Consider the following 24,432-nt stretch of genomic DNA (forward strand, 5'->3'; position numbering starts at 1 on the left):
CAGCCGGTTAGTAATGTACAGTGGATAGAGCCTTTCTTTCAAATCCCAGGGCAGTGGGTCCTTCAAGGCTAGCATTGCATTTTCAATTAGCTGCTGAGTGAATGCTTGGCATGTGTATTAGTGAAGAGGCACACAATTAGCATATTGTTCCTTTCTGTATTGTGCTGAGAGGATCCAAGGGATTGGTGGGGGAACAGGCAAGCCAGGCATCACTGTGGATGTTGAAGGAAGGGGGTTACTCAAACCTCGGTATCTTCACTTGCTCGCTCTGGAATTACAGCTATTTATTACAAAGCACTCTGTGTGGCTTAGTGGAGTGTGTCTGAGGAAACACATCCCGGACACCATTTAGGGTTAGTCTTTCTGAGCTCTTCACATCTCTGACTAATTATCATCATTACCATGGAGCCCAACAGTCCCAAAAAGATACAATTTGCCGTGCCTGTATTCCAGAGTCAGATTGCACCTGAAGCAGCAGAGCAGGTAAGTGAAATTGCATGGGGAACCATTCCTGTACATAAGGTAATATGAACATGCATTCTTGTTATTAATTGAAAGGTTCTTTACCTTTTGATTTTGCTAACTGTGACTTTCAAGGTATGTAAACAAGAAATAAGTTGGTTTTTATACATACTTGTGTTTAAATTGCATTGGGAGAACTATTGTCTAAAATGTAACACTTCATTTGATACAAAATTAGCACCTCTGAGGGGAAAATGGCTCTGTAAGCAATTCAGATATGGATTCATAAATCTGTTCATTTTTGCTCGTTAAAATAACGGTTTCAACATTTAGAGCAACTTTTAAAAATTATCGAAATGAGCAACATTTTATTTCATTTTTTTATAAAATAAAATGATTGATTTAGCAATAAAATCATTAAATCCTGCAATAGTTTGAGACTATAGGCCTGATACTTTATTTTCATATGTTTTTTATTGTAGACCCAAAATGATGATTATAAGTTTATATAATATATTACAGCTAGGATTTGTAGCTTTTTGTACAATTTTAAAATCGTTTTATTCAGACATTACAAACAGTATTTTAACATTTCCTAGATTCTTTGTCCATGTCTAATATTGGCTTACATCTGTATCACCTTTCATATTCAGATTTACTTAGATTCTTGATGCAATGGCATCTCTTAGAACTGCAACTGTGAGGAGGCAAAAGCAAAGAAATTTATGAGGACATCAACCTAATCCATTCATTTCTTAAAACTTAAATTATTTTTGAATCCTTTTCCAAGTATTTGATATAAAGTCTTACAAATAATTATTTAATCCATGACTCATAGTGTTTCAGGATGTTTTGAAATCTGAGGTAGATGCACCTAGACTCAGGCCAGATAAATGTAACCTTGAACATGTGTCTATCGATGCTGAATGGGATGTTGCTTCTATCTTGGACAGGATGTCATTGATAAATTTTATTATCTATCCTACTGACACTTACTTTGGGAATTCACCCATAAATGAATATAATAAACAAATAAAGGATATTATATTCAAGGGATTCTGATAATACTATGTTCCTGTAACTCTTTAAATGAAAAAAACTTTAGAGTTTGTAATAAGTTACGTATTCTCATAAGATCCATATTTATTCATTTGTTTATTTGTTCTAAATATTATACTAGAAAATCAAAAAGTTAACAAAATTAATTGAAATTCAAAGCTTATGCTGTTAATTTAACTCTGGTACCTGCTAGAAATAGGTTTCCAAGCCCTTCCTTATCCTGTTTAAAAATAAGAGTAATGGATCTTGAAAGCATCACCGATGTTATAAGGCTCCATGCGAGCCACTAACATTATCAGGTCAACCCTGCACCTTCACTGTATATTAATTTTCTGTTATATCATTCAATTGTATATAATTATTTCTTTTCTGTGGAAATGTAGCTTTTTGGTCAAAGAGGGTGATACTTCTATCAGACAGTTCAATTCTGTGGCTTTCTATTATTTCAAAATAAAATTAGTGAGCACCTTCCATGTGTCCTCCAGAAGTTTGCTTTTGCATGTGGGAAAAGATGAGGGTGAGACAGCTTTGCAAGCTGAAGAATAACCTGGAGCAATGTCTGATACTTACTGATATTAGCTGGGCTTTTGTCTTTCACAGATCAGGAAAAGAAGACCTACGCCAGCATCACTTGTGATTCTCAATGAGCATAACCCCCCAGGTAAAGAAGCATGATGTGTTTCACACTGATGGAACAGAATGGAATTGTTTGAAGAACATCAAAGTACATGTCATTACTGAAAAGTTTCAATTTAAGATTTCAGTTAGCAATACTCTAAAAAGCTAATCTATAAAATGGATCATAAACAGAATCAGAAATAAATATTACAGGAATCATCTCAAGCAACAGCCTGTATTTCCTCTAGAATATCGTGAGTGATGATATGCTATGAAATGTTTTGCTAGCACTGGCTGTCATATGTTCAGGTGTTTGTATAGAACATGGATCACTGCTTATTAATGAGGCTGGTGGAAAGCTGTTTAATTAGGTTTCAAAGCTCAAATTACAGCCCTAGAGATGCTTATATCTTTACAGAGTAAGTTTTTTATATGGAAAAGGTTGACATGGGGTGGGCAATGACCCAGCGTTGGCTTCAGCTTCGCTGCTGATGTCATCTCTGAATAATGCAATTGACAAGTAACCAGATCAATTTTCAGCACTGCCTATTTGAGAGCCATTCTGAATGGCTGAATCCATTTGTTGAGGTTTTATTTTCCATTTCCTGTAAAAACAAAAACTGCATTATTATTCCTGATAAAAGACTATGATCTGCAATCCACAAACATTATTTACTTATTGAGCGGGGTGATTTTTAGTCTCACATTTAAGTGCTGCTTCTGGATATACAAGTAGGATAGGAAAGGTCATGGCATTAATTTGTAACCAGGCAGAACTTGGTGTTGGATTTTTTGCAGGTATAAACAATAATGGTGGACAAAAGGAGTTTAAACAGTGGAAACATAATATGTCTAATAATAGACTGTAGTGAGTGATCTAAGAATACCAGGGTGAAATAGTCCTTGACTTTTTCAGACTCTTTTCTAATTAGAGAAACATATAAAAAGAAAGTAAACTAATAGACTATTCATCATTTAGCCCAAATCCAAGAAAATTTTCAGGTGATGGAAAATAAGTAAGCTAATTTATTTCTGTTGAAAATGAATAATTATAATTTGATCCTATAACTTTAGAGTGCCATTGCCTTTAAAATTATTTTCAAATATATTATCTCAATAAATGTTAACTTACTTATATTTGGTTAAATAACAGGTGCAAATGATATGTAATTATAGTTTTAAAATAAATACGAGTATGAAGATAATGAAGTCGTCTCAATTTGGGGGGTAATTTTATAGCAATTTTCCATCAGTGCCTTGCTCACAGTAGCAGGCACTTCTGTAACGTCCTAAAACTTTCCTCCCTGTGCCTGCCTTGAGATGTACTGCACAACTTGATTTCCAGGTGTTCTATCTCCTGGAAAGCAGTTTTCAGAGGTCTATAGGCATTGTTGCTGTTTGAACATAGTGAAGTCATGTAAGTGACCTTCATCCTCTCATTTGAACTCCCAAAATAGCAGCTACATTCTCTTGAGTGCCAAATATGTGCCATTTGGATGAGGAAAGTGTGTATCAGAGAGGTGAAGTGATTTTTGTGGCTATTCCACTAAGACGGATTCCAGAGACAAACGCAGGTAATTCTGATACTGAAGCCCATACATTTCCACTGGCACTGGCTTTGAAAATATCAGTTTGCACTACATGGTGAAGGCTTTATAATGTGACTAGTCATTCAGGCCCTATAAACAAGCAAATCCAAACAAAGTAAATCCATTTTCTGGACCACTTATCTTAGTGGATTAAGGAATTGTACTTAAATATCCCTGGGAATGAGATTCAGTTTTTCTCTAGAAACCTTTTTCTTGTCAGATCTCCCAATTACTAGATGGTATTGTCCCTTTTCTCTAATTGACCTCATCCTTCTCTTTGTTTTTTAAGCACCATTGGAGACAAATTAGATGCAAATAGCATCTCACAGAGAGCTACTTTATTTTAGTACATCACCTGCCTGCATCTTCATCCCCCTTTATGGAAACTAGAATAGTCTACAAAGAATTAATCAGCTTTTGGCTGTGTATAAGACTTGGATAAGTGTGCATGGCAACTAGAGATTTTGGACTGGTGATGGATTTTTGTAGTAAAACCCTTAAAAGCCTATAGTTTTACCAGTAAAAATGATCTAGCACCAAGCTTACTGGGGAAATAGCTCTAAAGATAAAACCACAACAACAACAAAGAAGCAAACAGCAAAGAAAGAACACTAAACCAAATCAAACTTGAATACTGGTCTTAACTAGCCATGTGATGTGATCTTGGGAAAGGGATATCTCCAAGCTTTCTTTTCTTTTCCTTTTTTTTTTTTTTTATTTTTTGAGACGGAGTCTCACTCTGTTGCCCAGGCTGGAGTGCAGTGGCGCGATCTCGTCTCACTGCAAGCTCCGCCTCCCAGGTTCACACCATTCTCCTGCCTCAGCCTCCCGAGTAGCTGGGACTACAGGCGCCCGCCACCAGGCCCGGCTAATTTTTTTGTATTTTTTTTTTTAGTAGAGACGGGGTTTCACCGTGTTAGCAGGATGGTCTCTATCTCCTGACCTCGTGATCCGCCTGCCTTGGCCTCCCAAAGTGCTGGGATTACAGGCGTGAGCCACAGCGCCTGGCCTCCGAGCTTTATTTTCTCATCTGTAAAATAGTGATCATAGTGTTCTTTCTTTCAGCCTCACAGGGTTGTAGTAATGATCAAAAGCGTTATGATGAATATGCCTTAAAAATTGCAGAGTGCAACAAAGATTAGGTATCATTAACTGATGTGTTCGGGAATACAATATTTGCATGTGATATTTAAGAACGAAGATATAACAAGAAAAACAGAATCTTCATAATCTCATCTGTTCTAAATATTTCTGCACTATCCAACAGTTTCTTTTCCAAACATTATCTGAACACTCTCTATCAGACAATAAAACAAATAAGAGTAACAACAAAAACACTCATAAGTGTTAAATGACCATTTTTAAGCAAATGTTTCCCCTGTCCCCCAAAAGCAATATGTTGTTTGAAAAACAAAAACTGGGTGCAGCTTTAAATCCTGGTAAAACTAAACAAATCTTTTCAATTCACTGAAATTGGCCAGGGAATAATTGGCTCACCTGTCATTAATGCTGTTTAAAATTCAAAACCCTGCAAATCTTTCTTTATTGTCAATTAATAAAGCAAAGAAAATTAAATTCTTCATTATAGAAACATAATTAATAAACCATTCCAATTCATATGACAAGATCGGTGTACTGCAATCACTGTTAAATGGATTAGACATAGCTTGCTTTTTTTTTTTTAACCTTTTGAAGTGTTTGCAGGAAGAGTAAATTATAGGAGTATTTGAAAGAATGATTATATATATTCTGTTTATATTTTGTAGAGGAAAAATAGAAAGATATTTCAAGATGTATATTCAGATTTTTTGTTTGCTACTTCATCTATGCTGGTCTAAACACATAGATGAGATAGGCACCTGATTAGTTGTATTCTAGGGGCAGCATAATGTCCCATCAGTCCCTTTCTAACAAATAACCTAGAACTCTCAGCAGTAGAAGTACTATGTAAACAGATACTTAATCTGTTAAGGATATATCACCCTCTGGCATGGGTTAGTAAATCAGTTTAACTCAAAATAATGGGAAATGAAACTAAAATTTTTAAATTGAAGGCATGAGTCTGGGAAAGTTTAATAACAAAGGCGTGTCTTTAGGGTAGAAAAAGCAAAAACAATGTATTTGCTCCTAGGAATAACTCTCAACAGTCAGATGGCAGCAAAAAGATACTGAAAAACTGAGATGGGGAAGTAGGGAATCGCCAAAGATCCCTATATTTCGTCTTTTTCAAATGTTTTCTGGGGCTACCAACATGAGTGACCTTTGTAGCAAACTGCCTCTCTGTATTTTCAGTTCCTCTTCTGATTAAGGGCCTCTTTATGATAAGCCCTCTGAAGCTACACAGGAGAGCATTATTATATATTCTTATACTGTGTGCTGTTTGCTTTTACTTTTGTATAATCTGTAGTGAACTGGTTTGGTTCCTATATATTTTTTTTTATCTAGAGAGCTGCTTATGTGTAAATCCTCTCTATAGGGAAATAAATGGCAAAGACACTTTCTGTAATTTATTCCATCACATCTATAGATATTTTAGGTCTACTTAAAAACAAGTAATGTGTTAAGTAGACTTATGAAAAGACTGTATATTTGGCTACCAGCGTTTGAAATCTAGAGTTGGAAAATAATTTCAGAAAATACCTACTTTAACCACACATCTTCATGACAGACATACATAAACCAACCCAAGTCCCTGAGACTCGCTCCATTTTATATTCCTCAGAGAAGAATCCATAATTACCTGGAGTTTTCAACTCCAGCTCTGATAATTTCAGATGTTAGAAAATGATTTCTTATACCAAACTTTAATATAAATTCCCCACTTTATTCTAAAATAACTCTTCATTTGTTCTCTGCAATAAAAAGTCATTTTCTCACCTGTTAAAAAATATGAATGAATGATTATATTCTTTTATTCCCAATCTCCCTAAGGGCTTTAATAAACTCTGTCCGAATTCTCCCTATTGCTCTGCCTTTGAAGCCCAGAGCTGGACACAGTCTTCCAGTAAAAAGCCAGCCTAGACTAGGTCTTCTGAATATTAAAGTTTGTGGCATCCATTGTTTTCCATTTACCATTAAGCAGAGACAGTACGGTTACAGTTATATTTAATGGACCTGATGCCTATTAAACATGAGTGAGCTGTATGAGGCCTGGAGATAAGCGCAGATTTGGGTAAGTACCCAGGAGTTTTGACGTCATTTAAAAGCTCACTGTACATCTAAAAAGTGGAATCCGAAACATAAGGTAAAATAGTTTTTTGAGTATATTTATTGAACTTCCTATCACAGCCAAATTTTGGGGAAATCGACTTTATCTTTGACCCTCTTAGTGTCAAATATCCTTTGAAATCAAGAATAAAAAAAAAGATTGTTCTCACATGCCTCAGGTTCTCAAAAGTTAGTTAATAGGAGACATAAGAGATATATGATACTAAATATCATACTATCTCCTTTCAAATTTGATAGCAGGCCTGGTCATTAGAGAGAACTGAGATGTGCAATTGCTTTGGCTATTGATTTCCAGAAACTGAAAAAGAAGCCACAGTTTATACTGTATGTAGCATATTACTTTCTAAATGAGGCATGCGTTTCAGGATTCTGAAACTAAGCTAAAAAAACTGAGATTTTTGAAGCCTCTAGATTGGATTCCTGAGACATTGGATGATAGCTAGAAAATAATGCTGGACTAAGATTGAATTGTCCAAAACACAAGGGGCTCCAGAAATTTCTGGTGATTATTTTTAATCCAAAAATAACAGGAAGTTTTTCAGGGTCAACAAAATGAAAGTAGAAATTTATTTCCAGTATTAAGGCATCACATGCACAAAATCTCTTTTCATGGAGACCCTCTATTTTGTAAAATGAATGATTGTGTTGTCAAGAGAAAATTGGGCTCCAGGGATCATACTGAGAAGTTTCTGGGGACTCTTAAAGGTAAGTGAGACATTATCAGGCCCAGATCTTGAGGTACCAGCCACCCCCAGGGACCTCCAATTAAATGTATTCAAATAAACGCTATACTGGCCCATTGTCCACATACTTATGTTGCATTTTAAATGGTCTCATTTGAATGTGGTTGTAATTCATTTGATTCCACAATCCTTGCTGATTGCTCAGCATTTATTTTGCCTTGTCTGTATTAATGACAATATAATAGAAAAAAATGGTCCAGTGTTTGAAGATCATTGAAGTGTTAGCTAGTATTAATTTTTAAGAAATTGTCAAAAAAGTCTATTTCCCTCAGCATTTATTTTTATGAGTTATTGAATGCTGAATGATTTTTTAAAAAGTTACACATGTGGCTTTCAGTGATTCATGTACTGTACAATTAATTGACTTATTTTCCCTTAACTCTTCAGTATGTGCAGCCAAATAGCCCAATCAATTGGAATAATTGTGAGCCAAAGATGAGGTTCCAGTTCTTGATAGTGACAAGGCTTGCTACATTGTAAGTTTTCAAAGTAACTTGTCCAATCTTCAAATTAAATGAAAAAAAAAGATGAAAGGGACCTGCATTTCTTATTCAAAGATGGCCCAGCTTTTTTCTAATCCAGATGATGTTAGTCATTGGCAAATAGTTTTCCCAAAAAACAGTAGTAGTGGGTAAGAAAAAAAAAAGATCTATAGCACCCCCTAATTCATCAGGAGAGGAATATACAATTGTGGAAGTATTATGTATCCTATATTGTAGTGTTGGTTTAACTGAGCATGCCCTGTTTGCCAATACAATTTTCGTGGAATATGAGTTCTTAAGATTTCTTTAAATAAGCATACTACTGATGCTTAGGTTTTTCATAAGGTTATGAAAAACATTATTGCAAATAATTGACATATTTGTGGCCAATTTGTGTTTGACCAAAAATGAAATTCATATTCCAACAGTATGTAGAAAGAAAAAAATTTGAGGATTGAGTATAAAGATCTTTTAGAGATATCTATCAAATACTCTTGTTGCTCAATTTTGATTCCACTCCATTTTTATTTACTTCTTGTCATACATCATCTCTGTTCTATATTCTGGCTAACCTTTCTTTGTTTATTGAAGCAGTTCTCTTATGCTGACTCTTAAGACTTAGTCTAGACTGACTCACTTGCATAAATCAGTCTCTGTCTTTTTCACAAACTTCTCTTATTTAAATAAACTTCAGCACAAGACTCGCTTAAATTGCAAAAGATTTCCCCAAATAATCTGACCCATTGTCTGGTCATGTTAGTCTAATATTCTTCTCTTAGCTTCTACTCTTAAAGCTGTTTATTGGTTTATACATTCAATTCGATTTATTGAGTCCTTATTCTAAATCCTCTGGGAACATGTGGTCTAGGTAACAGAGAATATTATGTGTATGTACCATGATAGAATTGTAATAACAGAAATCCCTGTTGCTGAAACCACAGTAAAGCTAATTCTGGCCAAGGCATAGAGGCACTTATTTATTATGCTTCCTAGTCTATAAAGCATTTGCATGACTTATTTTGATCTTTGGGCTTTAAGCTATTAAGCATTGAGGTCAGAGCTAAAATTTTACTGTTTATTCCAACTTACTGGTAGAGTAGATGTTAAATGCCTGTGAACGATTCAAAGTCAATCCTTCAAACTTTTTTGGCACCAACTCTGATTAAAGCACAATGTTACTCTTCTAGGGGATAAAACAGGTAGATTATCAACCCTACCCACATGGAGAAACTTATCTGAGACATATTTACAATCTGACATATGTATTTTTATAGTAAAACCAATAGTATATGCCAAAAATACAAAATATATTTCATTCAGTAAAGAAGTGTCTGTCACAGGATTTTTAAAGATTAGATTAAAATGTTGTACAGTAAACAGACTAGATGCCTGATAAATGACAATGATTATTTTGGGGAGGCAGACATGTAATACTTAAGAGTAGAGGCTTTGGAATCACTCAGGTCTGGATATAAATCTTAGATGGCTGTTTACTGCCTGAGTTTCCTCAGAAAAATAGTGCATCCTCCTAAGGCCCAAAAAGCCACATGAGGTAGTTAGGATCATGTGTCTTCAAAATGCATGTGTTTTCCCACACCACTACGTTTCACTAAATATAGAATACATTCATTTCAAAGAACTCTAGTCTGAGTCCATTGAATAAATAGGTGTCTGCATAGTAATAGACACAGATGACATCATTGTCAGTTGTTCTGGGTAGCTTAACAGTTGTTCAGTTTCAAATTTGATAGAAAAAAATTACTAACAGTTCTTTCTAATTGCTTCTAGTTGATAGTCATATTCCACAAGATCATAAATTAGTGGACCTCTAACAATAAATCTAGCTAAGCTGTGTGCTTGATGGAAAAAGATTATTTCTAAATTTCTTCTTCTTTTTATTTTTTTGGAATTGTTCAGGAGCAAGCCCTGGAGCCTTTGGATTTTTCTGTCTTTTCTCTCATCATTTTCTAGGGATCACTTCCACTAAGTAGTGATCTGACACAGTTTCCACAATTCCAGACAGAATTTACCAGGGGCTTAAGCAGAAATGCCCTGGGACCTGGGCAGGTGACATAGATGAGAGCCTGGGCCCTAAGAAGGACAGTAGGCTGTGATGGGGACTGTAGTCTACTTGGAGAATACGAGCTCCATCCAAGGCTTTCAAATTAAACAGATAAAACTGCAAAGGACATTGAGAAAGCACTATAACAGGTTGGAACACCTAAGTGGTAAGATTTTAGAGATACTGGAAAGTATCTCCCTAAATTAGTTTCCATACTACCTGAAACTTACCTTTTGCAGTTGTTGCTGTAACTTCTGAAACACAAGTACTCTGAAGATACAACACATTGTCCTTGACACCTTAGAAAAATTGCCTACCTGGGGCTCAGGAAGGACCTGTGAAAGCCAGACGTGGAGGGGAAGGCATGTCTTAAAACAAATGTCCCAGCTGTGACAATCAGGGGGCTCAGAATTCACTTTCTCCCTCCCGGTCTGTGTGCGGTCTCTGCCCTCTCCATACTCATTCGAGTCCCTTCAGATCTTCCCTAATACTTCAGGGGTTCCCAGCACATGTTGGAAAATGTTACACCTATATCTGTGAGTCTTCCCTGGGCTTGGGTAGAATATTATCTTTGAATTTAGCTCAATGACTTTACGTCATTTAGAATAATTTGATATAGTAAAAATTAGTGTTTAACAAAGCCATTTGTGAAATAAGTTGCCAAAATCCACATCATGAAAGATATATATTGACAATCTGATTAGAACACAATTACAGTTTGACCTTGGTAATAATGCTGAGGAAAAAAAGGACTGTGCAAACTAAAAAGCTAGAGAACGTATAATCTTTTATGTTTTTTTTCATTCTCTGGGAGCAATTTTCCATCATTACGGAAAACAATTTTCAGAATTACACTCTTTACGTATAAATACTTATTGACTTGCTTGTGAAAATAGAACTGGATGCACAACATAGAAGAATGAGAAGTTATTTTGGAATCCAATTTTTAGAATACTTTGCCTCAATGATGCAATATCATTTTATGCTTTTTCCCCCCTCTGATGATAAATAACAGAGTATTAGAAGACATATACACAGCCGGGCACGGTGGCTCACGTCTGTAATCCCAGCACTTTGGGAGGCCGAGGCAGGCAGATCACGAGGTCAAGAGATTGAGACCATCCTGGCTAACATGGTGAAACCCTGTCTCTACTAAAAATACAAAACATTAGCTGGGCGCGGTGGCGGGCGCCTGTAGTCCCAGCTACTCGGGAGGCTGAGGCAGGAGAATGGCTTGAACCCAGGAGAGAGAGCTTGCAGTGAATCAAAATTGCGCCACTGCACTCCAGCCTGGGCGACAGAGCAAGATTCCGTCTCAAAAAAAAAAAAAAAAAAAAAAAAAAACAAGAAGACATATACACAAATATTTACATGCATGAACACACGTACACATGATGCACACAGAGGTAGCTATCTAACTGTATGTAAAAAAAGACCCCAGGTGGACTACTTAACCAAGTAATAAATCCATATCCACTAAGTAACCTAACTTACAGAAGAGGCCTGAACCTGCCAAAGTGTCTTGAAAAGCTTTGAAAATTCAGGTTTTAAATGGAATAAGCTAATAATAATATTTTTGTTTCTAACATCTTGAATTAAAAACCAATAGATTAAAAGCAAATTGTATTATTTTAAAATCCAGCCTTGAATAAACAACATTGAAATTATTGGCATGGATTCAAGTAATGAGATCAATTAAATTATTTTTTAAAAAGTAAAAAGAGTATTTTAAAGAATAAATTGCATGTATTGAATATTAACAATAGTTTAAGATTATATTCTCATTTGAGTAAGTTTCATATGCCCATTTTCATGATTTATGGACAGAAGTATTATAATTAGATGTAGAAATTGAGCTCCTCCAGCTACCACCTGAAAGTCAATGTCTAACTAAAATGCATCATCCATATCTGAAGACAACTTTTCAACTATTGACTTCAGCATTTCAGTTAATTTTATCCCCATTCTTCTAATCACTAAACCACACAACGTTAGTATCATCTCTGGCTCCTCTCTCTCTCCTTCATGCCTTACATATAGCCATGTTTTTTCTGTTAACTCTATTCTATAGGTTGAACCTGTCCTATGTGTTTTTATTGTTTCTGCTGTGTCTGTGACACATACTGCTTTATTCTGAACTCACACAGTAGCTTTAAACTAGTTTTCTTTGACTTTAACACTGGGAGGCCATTTTGTGTAGGACTAAGAGCGCTAACCTTAGAATCAGTGAACATGGGTTTTATCCATGGCATGAGTAAATGTCTGAGTCTTAGTTTCCTCCTCCAGGAAGCAGGGATCCTGGTAACACTGGCATTGGTTGTGTTGCTGGAATCAAGTGAGATCATGCATGCCGGCAACACTATTGATGCTAGGCTCGGTCTTTGCCCATTCTGGTTTGTGTGAGAGGCTTTTGGCAGACATAATTATATGATATGTGATCGACTATGGCAGCTTTACTTTCATAATTGATTTGTCATAAGCTCTAATTTGTATCCTGTAATTTACCTGCCCTAGCTTGTAATTAGTTAAGATAAGGCACCTGGATTCTTCTCATTGAATAGCTCATCTATTTCATCATAATATACACATCATTCTCATTCCTTCTTTTGAATAAGTCAGCCATTATAGAATCTTATTACACAAATTGTTGACAACTGCACTAAAGCTGAGGCTTGATTAAAAGGAAACGAACAGAAGAAAGGAAGATGATTGTTAGATTATGGTTAATGTTACCACTTAACTTCCTCCTTTATTTTTGTGGAGGGCTCATAAAGCAGAACACAAGAACCTTGTTTATTTGCCATAGAGAACTTCCTATTTAAAATAATTTTTCAAAATGTGTAAAGATTTCCGTTCAACTAGGAACAGGCTTAAGCTGAATTTGCTTCCCAAAACACTTTTAAGAATATCCACTCTTTCTTCTTGAATTTTAAGCACTTCTCACCTGCCTCCAATGGTTAAAAGGTTTTCAAGAAAGAATGCCAGAGACCCACTCACCATCACATTTCAGTGAAGCAAAACAGCATAAATGATTGAACTAAAACGGATCATCTCAATTTCTACCACAGGTCATTTTACTTGGTGAATAGCCCAGAGTTTCTGCTTCACTTAGCCAGTAAAGGACAATTTTTTACTTAAGGGTCTGGAGATGTCTGCAAATATTTTCACACATTCTAGATCTACAGTACACAGCCAACATTGGAATCAAGACAAACACCAGCTGTACTTTTCATTTAGACAGTTACAGAATAAGCAACATATTCAAAATATATTTTGAAACATGTTTAGGACACAAAAGAGAAAAAATGCCTCTAAGCTACAAGTAAAATAATTTAAAAAGAAAAACATACCAACTCAAAAGCAAATTTAAAGGGGATTATAGAAATGTATCTTACTTTCGGTAGATTTATAGTTTGCAAATCCATTTGTTCTATAATATATGTCCTTACAAACTCTATCAAATGAATATTTTAAACTCCATTTTACAGAGAGAGGGTGATGGGTGAGCTGTTCAAGGTCAAAAGAGCTATTTCAGTAAGTAGGTCTGTAATGTACACATAGGTTGTGTAACCAAGGTCAATGTACTTCCTACTACATTAATAACATCTTTATTTCTGTAAATAAGCAACACAATACTCTTTCTATTTTATTTGTCTTTTTCATGGAATAAAATATAAGCAAGCTCCTCTTTGTAGCTTGGCCACGTGAGATTCTGTTTGATATAATATATCCCAATATGTATTTCATCTTTATTCCAAAGTGAGTTGGTTTTGAAGTGGTTGTTCTATACATTTTTCTTTCTCTTCTTTTGTATTTATTAGTTAAGAAGACTGCTTTAGCATTGTTAATACTAGATATTTTATTCTATAAGCTAAAAACCAAAAAAAAGATAACCAAATAGAAAAAAATAAATGTCATCCATTATTCCCTCTTAGAGTTGAACCCTGTTATTTATTCATCTCTGTGTTTGCTTACCTATATATATCCATTTATTGTAAAAAATCATTATCTTGACTTAAATCATCATTAGTTGCAAGGCTGAGGGACATCTGGATTCTAATTAACTCAAAACATGACCGATTTGTGCACATACAGTCATCTTCCCTTCCCTTCCATTTTAGTTCTTCTTGTCCTGTGAGACTCAGATCAAATCCCCCTTCCTTCATGAAACCTTTTTGGACCACTCCAGCCAGAAAGTTTTGCACGAGTAAGCATAATACGTCATGATACCAAACCAGGCTTGTTCTGCCAGCTAGCAGTAAGCCAGTCAGTGTGATGGTGGCCTTTGCAAAACAGAAAAGATTTTATTCACAAGGCTGCTGGGAGAGTAAATGAGAGAACAAATCTCAAACCCACCTGCCTGAAATCAAGGCTTGGTAGTACTTATGGGATAGAAACGGGGTTGGTCTAAAGTGTGGGGAAAGGTGATTGGTGGGTAGGAAAGGTGAGATAATCAGGATTCTGTCCAAGTGTAATCGATCTACATAGCTCTTCATAGGATGCATGTTCCAAAAACAGTGGCATTAGCATGATCTGAGGGTGGAGTTTTTGGCCTCCTGACATCAAAAGGTCACATTTTGGGCAACCAGGCAGGCCAAGTTGGAGGATCGGTAATCTCAACTAATTTGAACTGGAAAAGAGTTTGCCCCCTTGCTCCTGAAAAACAACTTTTAGCAACAGTTGCCGTAGAGACATACACATTAGAGATATTACCTATAAGGAAGCTAATGAAAGTTTAGTTATGTATTATTTGGTTTTGTGACTTTTAGCTATCTAGGTTTTAAGACCAACTAGAAGTAAGCTATTAAAAGCCAACAAGGCAGGTTAAGCTTGGTGGGCTTAATCAGGTTAGCCCTTGGTTTCAGTGATTGGATCCATTAATACATTTGCTCCAGTTGATTGCTCAATGCCTTTCTGTCACCTGATAATGCCCTGAAGGAATAGATCTTGGAATTAATAAAATTTAATGTGGATGGAAAGAAGAAAGATCCATGTATATGCAGTCTTATAATTCCTCTCTGGATAGGATGGCTGCAAATAAGGCTCTGAGGATGGAGCAACCCTCACTGTGGAAGGAAAATAGAGGTCATTAAAACTAACCTGAGTGTTCCACGAGGTTTATTCTTGTCCTCCCAGTTCACAGGTACCTACCCTTGCTGATGCATAACCCATTGGATTATTATGAGCTCCTACATAAAATATTTAAGGGCATAATTTAAAGTGGCCTTTGAAGCACAAAACACAGGCTGAACAAAGTTTTGGAATCATCTCAACAAGAACGAATTTTAGTAGTAGAAGACTTGAGCTGGTTGTTTCACTGTTTTAGTATAGACATGCTTTGAGGTAGGCATCACAGGTAATTAGTGACTGCAGATGCATAGACAATTTTGCATAATAATGATTTTGGGACTTCTTGAGTTTTAGAGGACAATTGAAAGACTGAGTGTGTTTTGTTTAATGACCAGTTTTATTCTTTTGCTGTCTTTAAATTATTCACATCTGATTTTAAAGTGTCAATAAAATGGTAATGCTGGAAAACTGAATACACAATCAATTTGGCTGCTTTCTTTTAAGAATATAGGAGCTCAAGAGTCCAATTCAATGCCATCAAATAGTAACCATCTCTGTCCTACTGGATGGTCATATACTTTCCTTCTGTGTTAACTTGGTATGTGCCCAGATAAATAGGGGCTAGGTTTTATTCTCATTTCCTTTGAGTTGTAAAATAAACATTTTATCCAGGAACTGTCCTTAAATTATTTCCTTTGTTAGCAATAAACTATCAGGGAATAGTTAGCAACCCTACAGTCAGTACTGAAAATCAAACAGTTCATTACATATTAAATGCATTTAAAATTATACGACTTTACTCCAAAATCCATTTGATGTGTTTTCTGGTAAGATTTCTATGTAAGCAGAACTTAATGATTGTACGAGAAATCATTTTAGAGTGGATTTTGTACTATATCCTTCCTTTCCCTCACCTTATACACAAGGAATCTATAGAAACAACTTACTTTTACCCTACTGAATTATTTGCAGTCATATATATATATAGCTTCACATTACAACATTCCAGCTGCTATGTTATTTTCTGACTGAGTCAGAGAAGATTATGTTCTATGTATTTCAGTTATCTCGGTGCTTATTAACATGTGTATCATTATGGACATATTGCTGTTATATTGCATAACAATGAGCTTATAGCAGGCACCAGCTCCCTTTCCTCATTTCCAGCTTAGAATGTTGATATTCTTCTTAGCATTTTTTCCTGACATACTACAACCCACTTTCCATCAAGGTATTTTTTTTTTCTTTTCAGTATTAAAATTTTTCTGTGTAGCAGCTAGAGTTTAGAATTGTCTCATTGTTTTTAGAACTATAGGTCTACCTTTCACTCCAGTAAAAAATCTGAAAAACTTTAGTATGAAATTCCTTATGAGAAAATAACTTTTTAAGATATGATGTAAACTTGAAACTGACATAAAATAAATTCAGAAGGAATAAGAAATGATTACCTGCTCCAAATTTTATACTCTAAGAAATATATGTAAACTGAAACAGAATAATACCAAACAATAACAACAAAAACCTTTGTTTCCACAGAAGTTATTGGATTTATATTTTTATTAATAAAAATTATGTAATAATGAGCAAGATTCCTTGGGCTTAAAGTAGAATATTTGAATCCCAGCTCTTTATTAATAATCTTGGTTAAATGTCTGATAAAAAAATGGCTAAGACTAATGCACCAAAATAATATTTCAAAGAACTGAAAAACAAAATATTAGAAGCTTTTCATGACATTGTTTATTAATATGCTTCATGATCTAGAGTGATTTACATGCTTTAAGATCTCTAAATTTAAATACTCTAATACCCTCATGAAATGCCATCAAACATTTGAGGGCAGAAAGTTATATTTGAAATTTGTGTTTATAAGAACACCCCCTAGTATCTGTACATAGTCATTCTCACCTTCGTCTTCCATAACTGGTAGAATCATACCACCAAGAATGATGCCATAAAAAACCCCCAAAAAACCTGAAATCTCCCAAAACTGTCATCAACTATTATACTGGGAGAAAATTGACCCGTATTCTTTCCCATAGTCAAGCAAACCACGGGGAGTTTCCTTCAGCAATGGAGGTTAACAACATTCTGCCAAACTATCAATATATAGGGGAAATGGGCCCACTGAATTATAAAGGAGTCACATAAATTGTCAATTTTTAAACTACTGTGATAAAGATATTTGCAATTTGTGCTTACATGTGAGATCTGCTCTGCATAATCTTGCCTCCTCTTTTCCAAACAGTAGTCTTGTATTTCACTACCTTTGCTCACCCATTGCTCCTACAACTATAATGCTTAGATTTCTTAGTTTGAAGAAATACAAAACCTGTAAATCTACTTTGCTTTATTCTTAGGCCTGGACCTGCATCTCTGGCCAGAATGGCTAATTGTCTTCTAACCATTTCTACCTTAAACCTTTGATAGAATTTTTTTTCTACTTAGAATGCCTTCACCAGTACCCTATTTTACTAAATACTTGCATTTTTTAAGATACTGAGATTCCATTTTGTTTCACTCATTTTTGGACATGGGCATACAAGAAATATGTTTTCTTGCAGCTCAGAGCTGAAAAAATATCACTAAGTAGAGTACAGTTAGGTTGCAGTTTATATCTCTGAATTTCCTACCTTCTACCAAAAGTGGACATAAATCAGTCTTGCAGCATCTCCAAGCTAATAAACTCAATAGTCAGCCTCTATGATTTTTGTTGAATGTGTGTGTGTGTGTGTGTGTAGTCTGTGTGTATGTAAAATGGACACTACCATTTGGACTTTGCACAAATTTAATTATTAAAAAAAAAGAATGCTCAATAGCCTCCCCAGCTCCCACTAAAACCATCCCCTTTTCATTAACTTTGAAATAGATTGTTTCATAAACAAATCAGGTACACAGTAAAATTGATAAAAGCTTGAGTAGGAACACATAGCCCAGTTTTGATCTCAGCTCTATGCTGGATTACTTTCTCCAGGAATTTCAACTGATGATTAGTCAGATTCCACTTGACCATTTCCAGTGGTTAGGATTTTGGCTGGTTTTGAAGCATCACGGCTCTAACTGGAGGGTTCTAATTGTTAGAAAGGTGTGCCGTATATCTAGTTAAAATATCTTTCCTGAAGCCTTCTCCTGTTAGTCTTGGTCAGTTCTTTTAAAAGATCTCAGAAAAAGTGTAATACGTCTTCCAGTTGAACACCCTTCATGTGTTTAGGGGAAGACATCTCATTTGCTCTCAGTCCTGTCTTACTAAAATTTTGCAGGTATGTTTAACTTTACAATTATGAAATATTTTTAGATGTCTCATTATTCTACTCCCTAGCAATACACAGATTTTCAGTATAGCACCAAAATTTCATTCATTTAACAGATAGTTACTGAGGCCAGGTAATGTGCAGAATGTAAGGATTCACAATGAAAGGTGATGGAGTTTCTGATGGCAGAAATATAGGATGGTTTAAAAGCACACAGTAGGAACACATAGCCCAGTCAATGATAGGGAGGGTAAGGAAGAGTATGCTGAAATCTTAGGGTAAAGGCAGGGAAGACTATCCAAGACACAAAGAAAAGTAGAGGCAACAGCCCAGAAACATGACAAGGCATTAGAGATTCAATGCTATGAATGGAGCCTGTTATGTGTGGCATGGTGTGCCATTAGGTGGAGGGTGGAGATTTGGCAGGTGCCATGTTGGCAGGCATTGTAAACATCTCTAAAGAGTTAGGATTAGGAACCATGAGATGTTTTTCAGCAGGAGGGCTCACATGCTCATATTTTATTTTAAGAAGGTCCCTATGGCTGCAGATAAAGAAACCTGAGTGCATAGAAATTTAGTGAACTTGATGATTTATTGGATGGCAAAATTGGAGGTGGTGATAAGAAAGAGTACTGAATTAAAGCTATAGATGCTGGGGCCTTTTCTAACAAGACAGAAGCCATTTGGGAGAGTGGGGATGGTAATGAATTCAGAATGGAACCCATTACTCTAGGCATGGTAGATAAAATAGCCCTCATTCTAATCTCATATGAAATATTCATAACATTCCTGGAAGTAATGGCTCAATAATGGAGCTGCTAGTATTATAAACTAATTTACTAGATGTTTTTAGAGTAAGCACAATGTGCTTATTAAAAACAGAAATGTTTACCTAGTAATTATTACTTTGATAATGTTGGCAATATATATACTATGGGCTCAATATAACTATCTTAAAAACAATTACTGCTCTTAATCATTAAAATAAATTCAATTAGACATGTACATCATTAGCTAAGCAATTTAGATTAGTTACTCACGTCTACTGATCTGCTGAGTCACTAACGTGCTGCCAGAAAATCTGGAGCATGGGGTATTATCTCCACTCTGACAACTGCTCCACATATAGGGGTTCTAAGGAATAGCTAACCTTAAAATGTGTAGCCTCAGTTCGATATATCCGTTCATATTCAAAGTCTAATGGGAGCAACATTTCTCATTCTTCTTTGATGAGTTTTATGTCTTTCATTTTCAATTTTTAGGAAAGTGAGCATGTGTGAATGAACAAGTTATCTAAATATGGTTTTGGAATTTTGAAGATTTGTATGTTAGAAGTAGCAAACTGTTTCTATGTGTAACTAGGGGCATCTGTTATATACAACATAAACACATATTTTGCATCATTTGTGTTATTTATACAATTATTTTCAAGTCTCACATATAAGCTTTACTATACTAACCATTTTCTTATTCTCTTCAGTGCCAATCTTAGAAAAATTATATTGCTTGCCAGGTAGTGTGGTATAACAGAAGAGTTAACGCTGGAACCAAAAAGACCTAGGTTTGAATGTCATTTACTAGGTCTGTCACTTTAAGCAAGCTACCCTATCTTATGAGCTTCAGTTTACTCACATGTAAAATGTAACTAATAATGCCTACTTCATAGGGTAGTTTAAAAGATGAAAATAAAAAATAAAAATGTTTGGCATTATGGCATCACAGTATTAGAGGCAAAAGTAGTCACAGTAAATAAAACATTAATAGTTTGGAAGCTGTTGGAAACAGAAAGAATATTCTTTTTTCTTTCCTCAGCTGGAGATTCTGCCAATCTCATCATTGCATTTGTTAGTTATGTTTGATGGTGATTTTATGAATTGGGGGATGAAGGGTCCCCAAAGACCAGTAGTTGAAATTAAAGAACTAGCAACTTAAAAGTCAATGAAAGAGAATTTGGGTCAATTTTATATTATTATCTGTGATCTTACTAAATAAAGACTTCATGATATATGGAAGTGAGGCTTTTGTTATAAAAGATCAAAGACATACACTTTGATCTTCACTAGAACCTTTGAAGACTCTTTAAAATATTGCCTTTTTATTTCTTAGTCAGAAAATAAGGATTAGATGAGAGAGACTAAACGTGGATTTAAAGTTAATCGGATCTGCATATATGATATACAGCACTGATGAAACAAGATTTCCTAAGAAGAAAAAGAAGTGATACTTTAGCTAGTTTGTCCATAATTTCTGGTGACCCACATTGGGTCTCAGGCCTGAAGGATAAGTGTTGCTACTGAATATGGTTACAATTTTTAGCAAAGTCACATGGATCAATTGAACAATCTCTAGACATGTTTTCTGGCTGATCTGTTCCTTTTTAACAATGGTCTTAAGTTTTAAGCAGTTTCTTCTTGTAAGGCAGATGTGTTGAAACGTGTGTGAAGCCATGTGCCCTTAGGAGTATAACACAAAGAAGTTGAAACACAACCCTGCACATGAACCATTATTGAAGTATTTGAGTTATTACAAAACAGCAAGAATCCTAAAGTCTTGAGCAATTATCAAAGTGACAATCATGGACGTTGTAATGTTAGGATTTCAACTGGTTAATCTGCCTTCTTATTGCTTGTTGATAGCTTTCAGAGTATTCATCATGTTTGTCTTCAAAAGGAAGATGTAGTAAGTATTTCTTTGCATAACTGGTTAGGTTATTGTATATATTCTCATGTTTCAGCTAAAAAATTGTTCATTGGTTTTTGTTTATTTATGCAGAGGACATAAGGGAATACTTAAAAAACTAAAACAATAATAACTAATCTAGATTTTAATCTCAAGTCTGCCACGATCTAGCTAGATAAAGGGCTAATTGCTTCATGTCTTTAGAGTTTCATTTTCTGAATCTACGAAATTAAGAGGTTTGATGAGATGACATTCTTGATCCTTGTGTTGAAATTTAACAATTTTAGTTATTGTTGGACACATACACACACATACATACACACAGGTCTATCTACATATATACTAACATACCGCATAACTGATTTCTTATGATGTTTCATCATTCTGTGGTTGTATATTATGGCTTGTTTATTTTCTACAATATCAATAACAATACTAACATACGACTAATTCTATAGTTACATTTTATTCTACATTTAAATTATATTTAATATCCAATTGTAATTCCATTCTAAGCCTAACATTTCATAGCAGACACCACTTGAATGTCAGTCCCCAAATCTGTCTTGTACATAGTGCCTTATTTGGAATTCTATGCTTTTGAGAATAATGCCACATTAAGGCATATGGTGGTGGAATAAAAGAGAACTAGACAGTAGTAGATTTTGTCCTGACTTCCACTAACCAAGTAACTTTACTAAGGCAATTTGTCTTTCTTTTCCCAGGCCATGTTTTCCCCAGTAGGCAACAGAGGCAAAGTGCCTGGAGACTAGGAGTTTCATCTGGACCTATCAAAAAATATAAGGCCTGAAAATTTTCAGTGCATTCAGTATATGTAAAAATGTATCAACATAGAAATCAATGCCTTTGCATAAATGTCCATAAAATTTAAAATCAGCTAATTATTTGCAAATGTAGTTAAAAACAGATTACATTTAGTGTGGGGTATGAGTGAATTGTATTATGCTTGATATAATATGGGATAGACCCCTCAAAGTCACTGCCAATGCCTTTGGTTAAGGCGAACTGGTAGAAAGTGACAGACTCAATACTTTCAAAGGACACTCTCAACTTTAACACTTCATCATTATATTCACTGTTTTAAAATAATGCTTTTATTATCATTCTTGATGGCTTACAATAAAAAAAAATGGAATTTTCTGATAACTTTACTTTGAAGGTAGTAGTGTAAAGCAAGAAGGTTTTGATGTGAGATAGATGTGGGTTTATATCTCAGTTTTACCACTTAGCCATCAAAGGATCCTACAAAAGCAACATAATTTTCGTGAAATGTAGTTTCTTTTTAGAAATTTTTAATTTTTATGGGCATATAGTAGGTGTATATATTTATGGGGTACATGGGATATTTTGATACAAGCATACAATGTGTAGTAATCACATCAGGGTTAATAAGGTATCCATCACCTCAAGCATTTAGCATTTTTGTGTGTTACAAATATTCTCATTATACCATTTAACTTATTTTAAAATGCACAATAAATTATTGTTGACTGTTATCACCCTGTTATGCTATCAAATACTAGTTCTTACTCATTCTCCATTTAGTCCCCACTATCATTCCTAGTCTCTGGTAACCATCATTCTACTCTCCATCACCATGTGTTTGTTTTAATTTTTAACTCCCACAAATAAGCGGGAACATGTGAAGCTTGTCTTTCTGTGTTTATTTCACTTAACATAATGATGTCCAGTTATATCGATGTTGTTACAAATGACAGGACCTCATTCGTTTTTATGGCTGAAGAGTAGTCTGTTGTGTTTACGTACCACATTTTGTTATCCATTCATCTGTTGATGGACACTTAGATTGCTTCCAAATCTTGGCTATTATGAATAATACTACAATAAACATGACAGTACAGATATCTCTTCAATACACTGATTTCTTTTCTTTTGGTACAAATTATCAGTGGGATTACTGAGTCATATGATAGTTCTATTTTTAGTTTTTTTCAGGAACCTCCATACTGTTCTCCAAAGTAGCTGTATTAATTTACATTCCCACCAACAGTGTATGAGGGTTTCCTTTTCTCCACATCCTCACCAGCATTTTTTATCACCTATCTTTTGGATAAAAGCCACTTTAGCTGGCATGAGATGATATCTCATGGTAGTTTTGATTTGCATATCTCTGATGATCAATGACTTTGAGCACCTTTTCATATACCTATTTGCCATTTGTATCTCTTCTTTTCAGAAATGTCTATTCAGATCTTTCACCCATTTTTAAATCAGATTATTAGGGTTTTTGCCTATACTGTTGCTTGAGTTCCTTATATATTCTGGTTATTATCCCTTTGTCATATGAGTAGTTTGCGAATATTTTCTCCCATTACGTGGGGGTGTCTGTTCACTTTGTTGGTTGTATCCTTTGCTGTGCAGAAGCTTTCTAACTGGATATGATTCTATTTGTCCGTTTTTGCTTTAGTTGCCTGTGCTTGTGAGGTATTATTCAAGAAATATTTGCTAAGATCCTGGAGAGTTTCCCCAATGTTTTCTCTTAGTTTCGTAATTTGAGATCTTAGATTTAAGTCTTTAATCTATTTTGATTGGATTTTTCTTTATGGTGAGAGATAGGGGTCTAGTTTTATTCTTCTGCATATGGATATCCAGTTTTTCCAGAACTAATTTATTGAAGAGACTGTCCTTCCATTGTTGTATGTTCTTTTCACTTTGGTCAAAAATGAATTCACTGTAGGCGTGTGGATTTGTTTCAGCGTTCTCAATTCTGTTCCATTGGTCTGTGCGTCTGTTTTTATGCTAGGATCATGCTGTTTTGGTTACTATAGCTCTGTAGTATAAAGTCAGTAATGTGATTCCTCCAGTTTTGTTATTTTTGCTCAGGATTGCTTTGGCTATTCTAGGTCTTTTGTGATTCCTACAAATTTTAGGATAGTTCTTTTCTATTTCTGTGAAAAGTGTCATTGATATTTTTTTTATTATTATACTTTAGGTTTTAGGGTACATGTGCACAATGTGCAGGTTTGTTACATATGTATCCATGTGCCATGTTGTTTTGCTGCACCCATTAATTCGTCATTTAGCATTAGGTATATCTCCTAATGCTGTCCCTCCCCCCTACCCCCACCCCACAACAGTCCCCGGAGTGTCATTGATATTTTTATGGGGATTACATTGAATTTGTAGACTGTTTTGGGTACTATGGAC

General features: G+C 35.1%; 1 protein-coding gene across 1 annotated transcript in view; it reads left to right on the forward strand.

Annotated features, from left to right (window-relative positions):
- Positions 1-238: 238 nt before the first annotated feature.
- The window catches only part of PPP1R1C (protein phosphatase 1 regulatory inhibitor subunit 1C), a 134,180-nt gene continuing 109,986 nt past the window's right edge, over positions 239-24,432 (forward strand). The window contains exons 1-2 of the mRNA XM_003253808.4: positions 239-483; positions 2,122-2,182. Coding sequence (XP_003253856.1) covers positions 403-483; positions 2,122-2,182 — 142 coding nt within the window. The 5' untranslated portion in view covers positions 239-402. The remainder of the gene's footprint in view (positions 484-2,121; positions 2,183-24,432) is intronic.

The sequence above is a fragment of the Nomascus leucogenys genome, chromosome 22a (assembly GCF_006542625.1).
Source record: "Nomascus leucogenys isolate Asia chromosome 22a, Asia_NLE_v1, whole genome shotgun sequence".
In the NCBI taxonomy this organism is placed as follows: Eukaryota; Metazoa; Chordata; class Mammalia; order Primates; family Hylobatidae; genus Nomascus; species Nomascus leucogenys.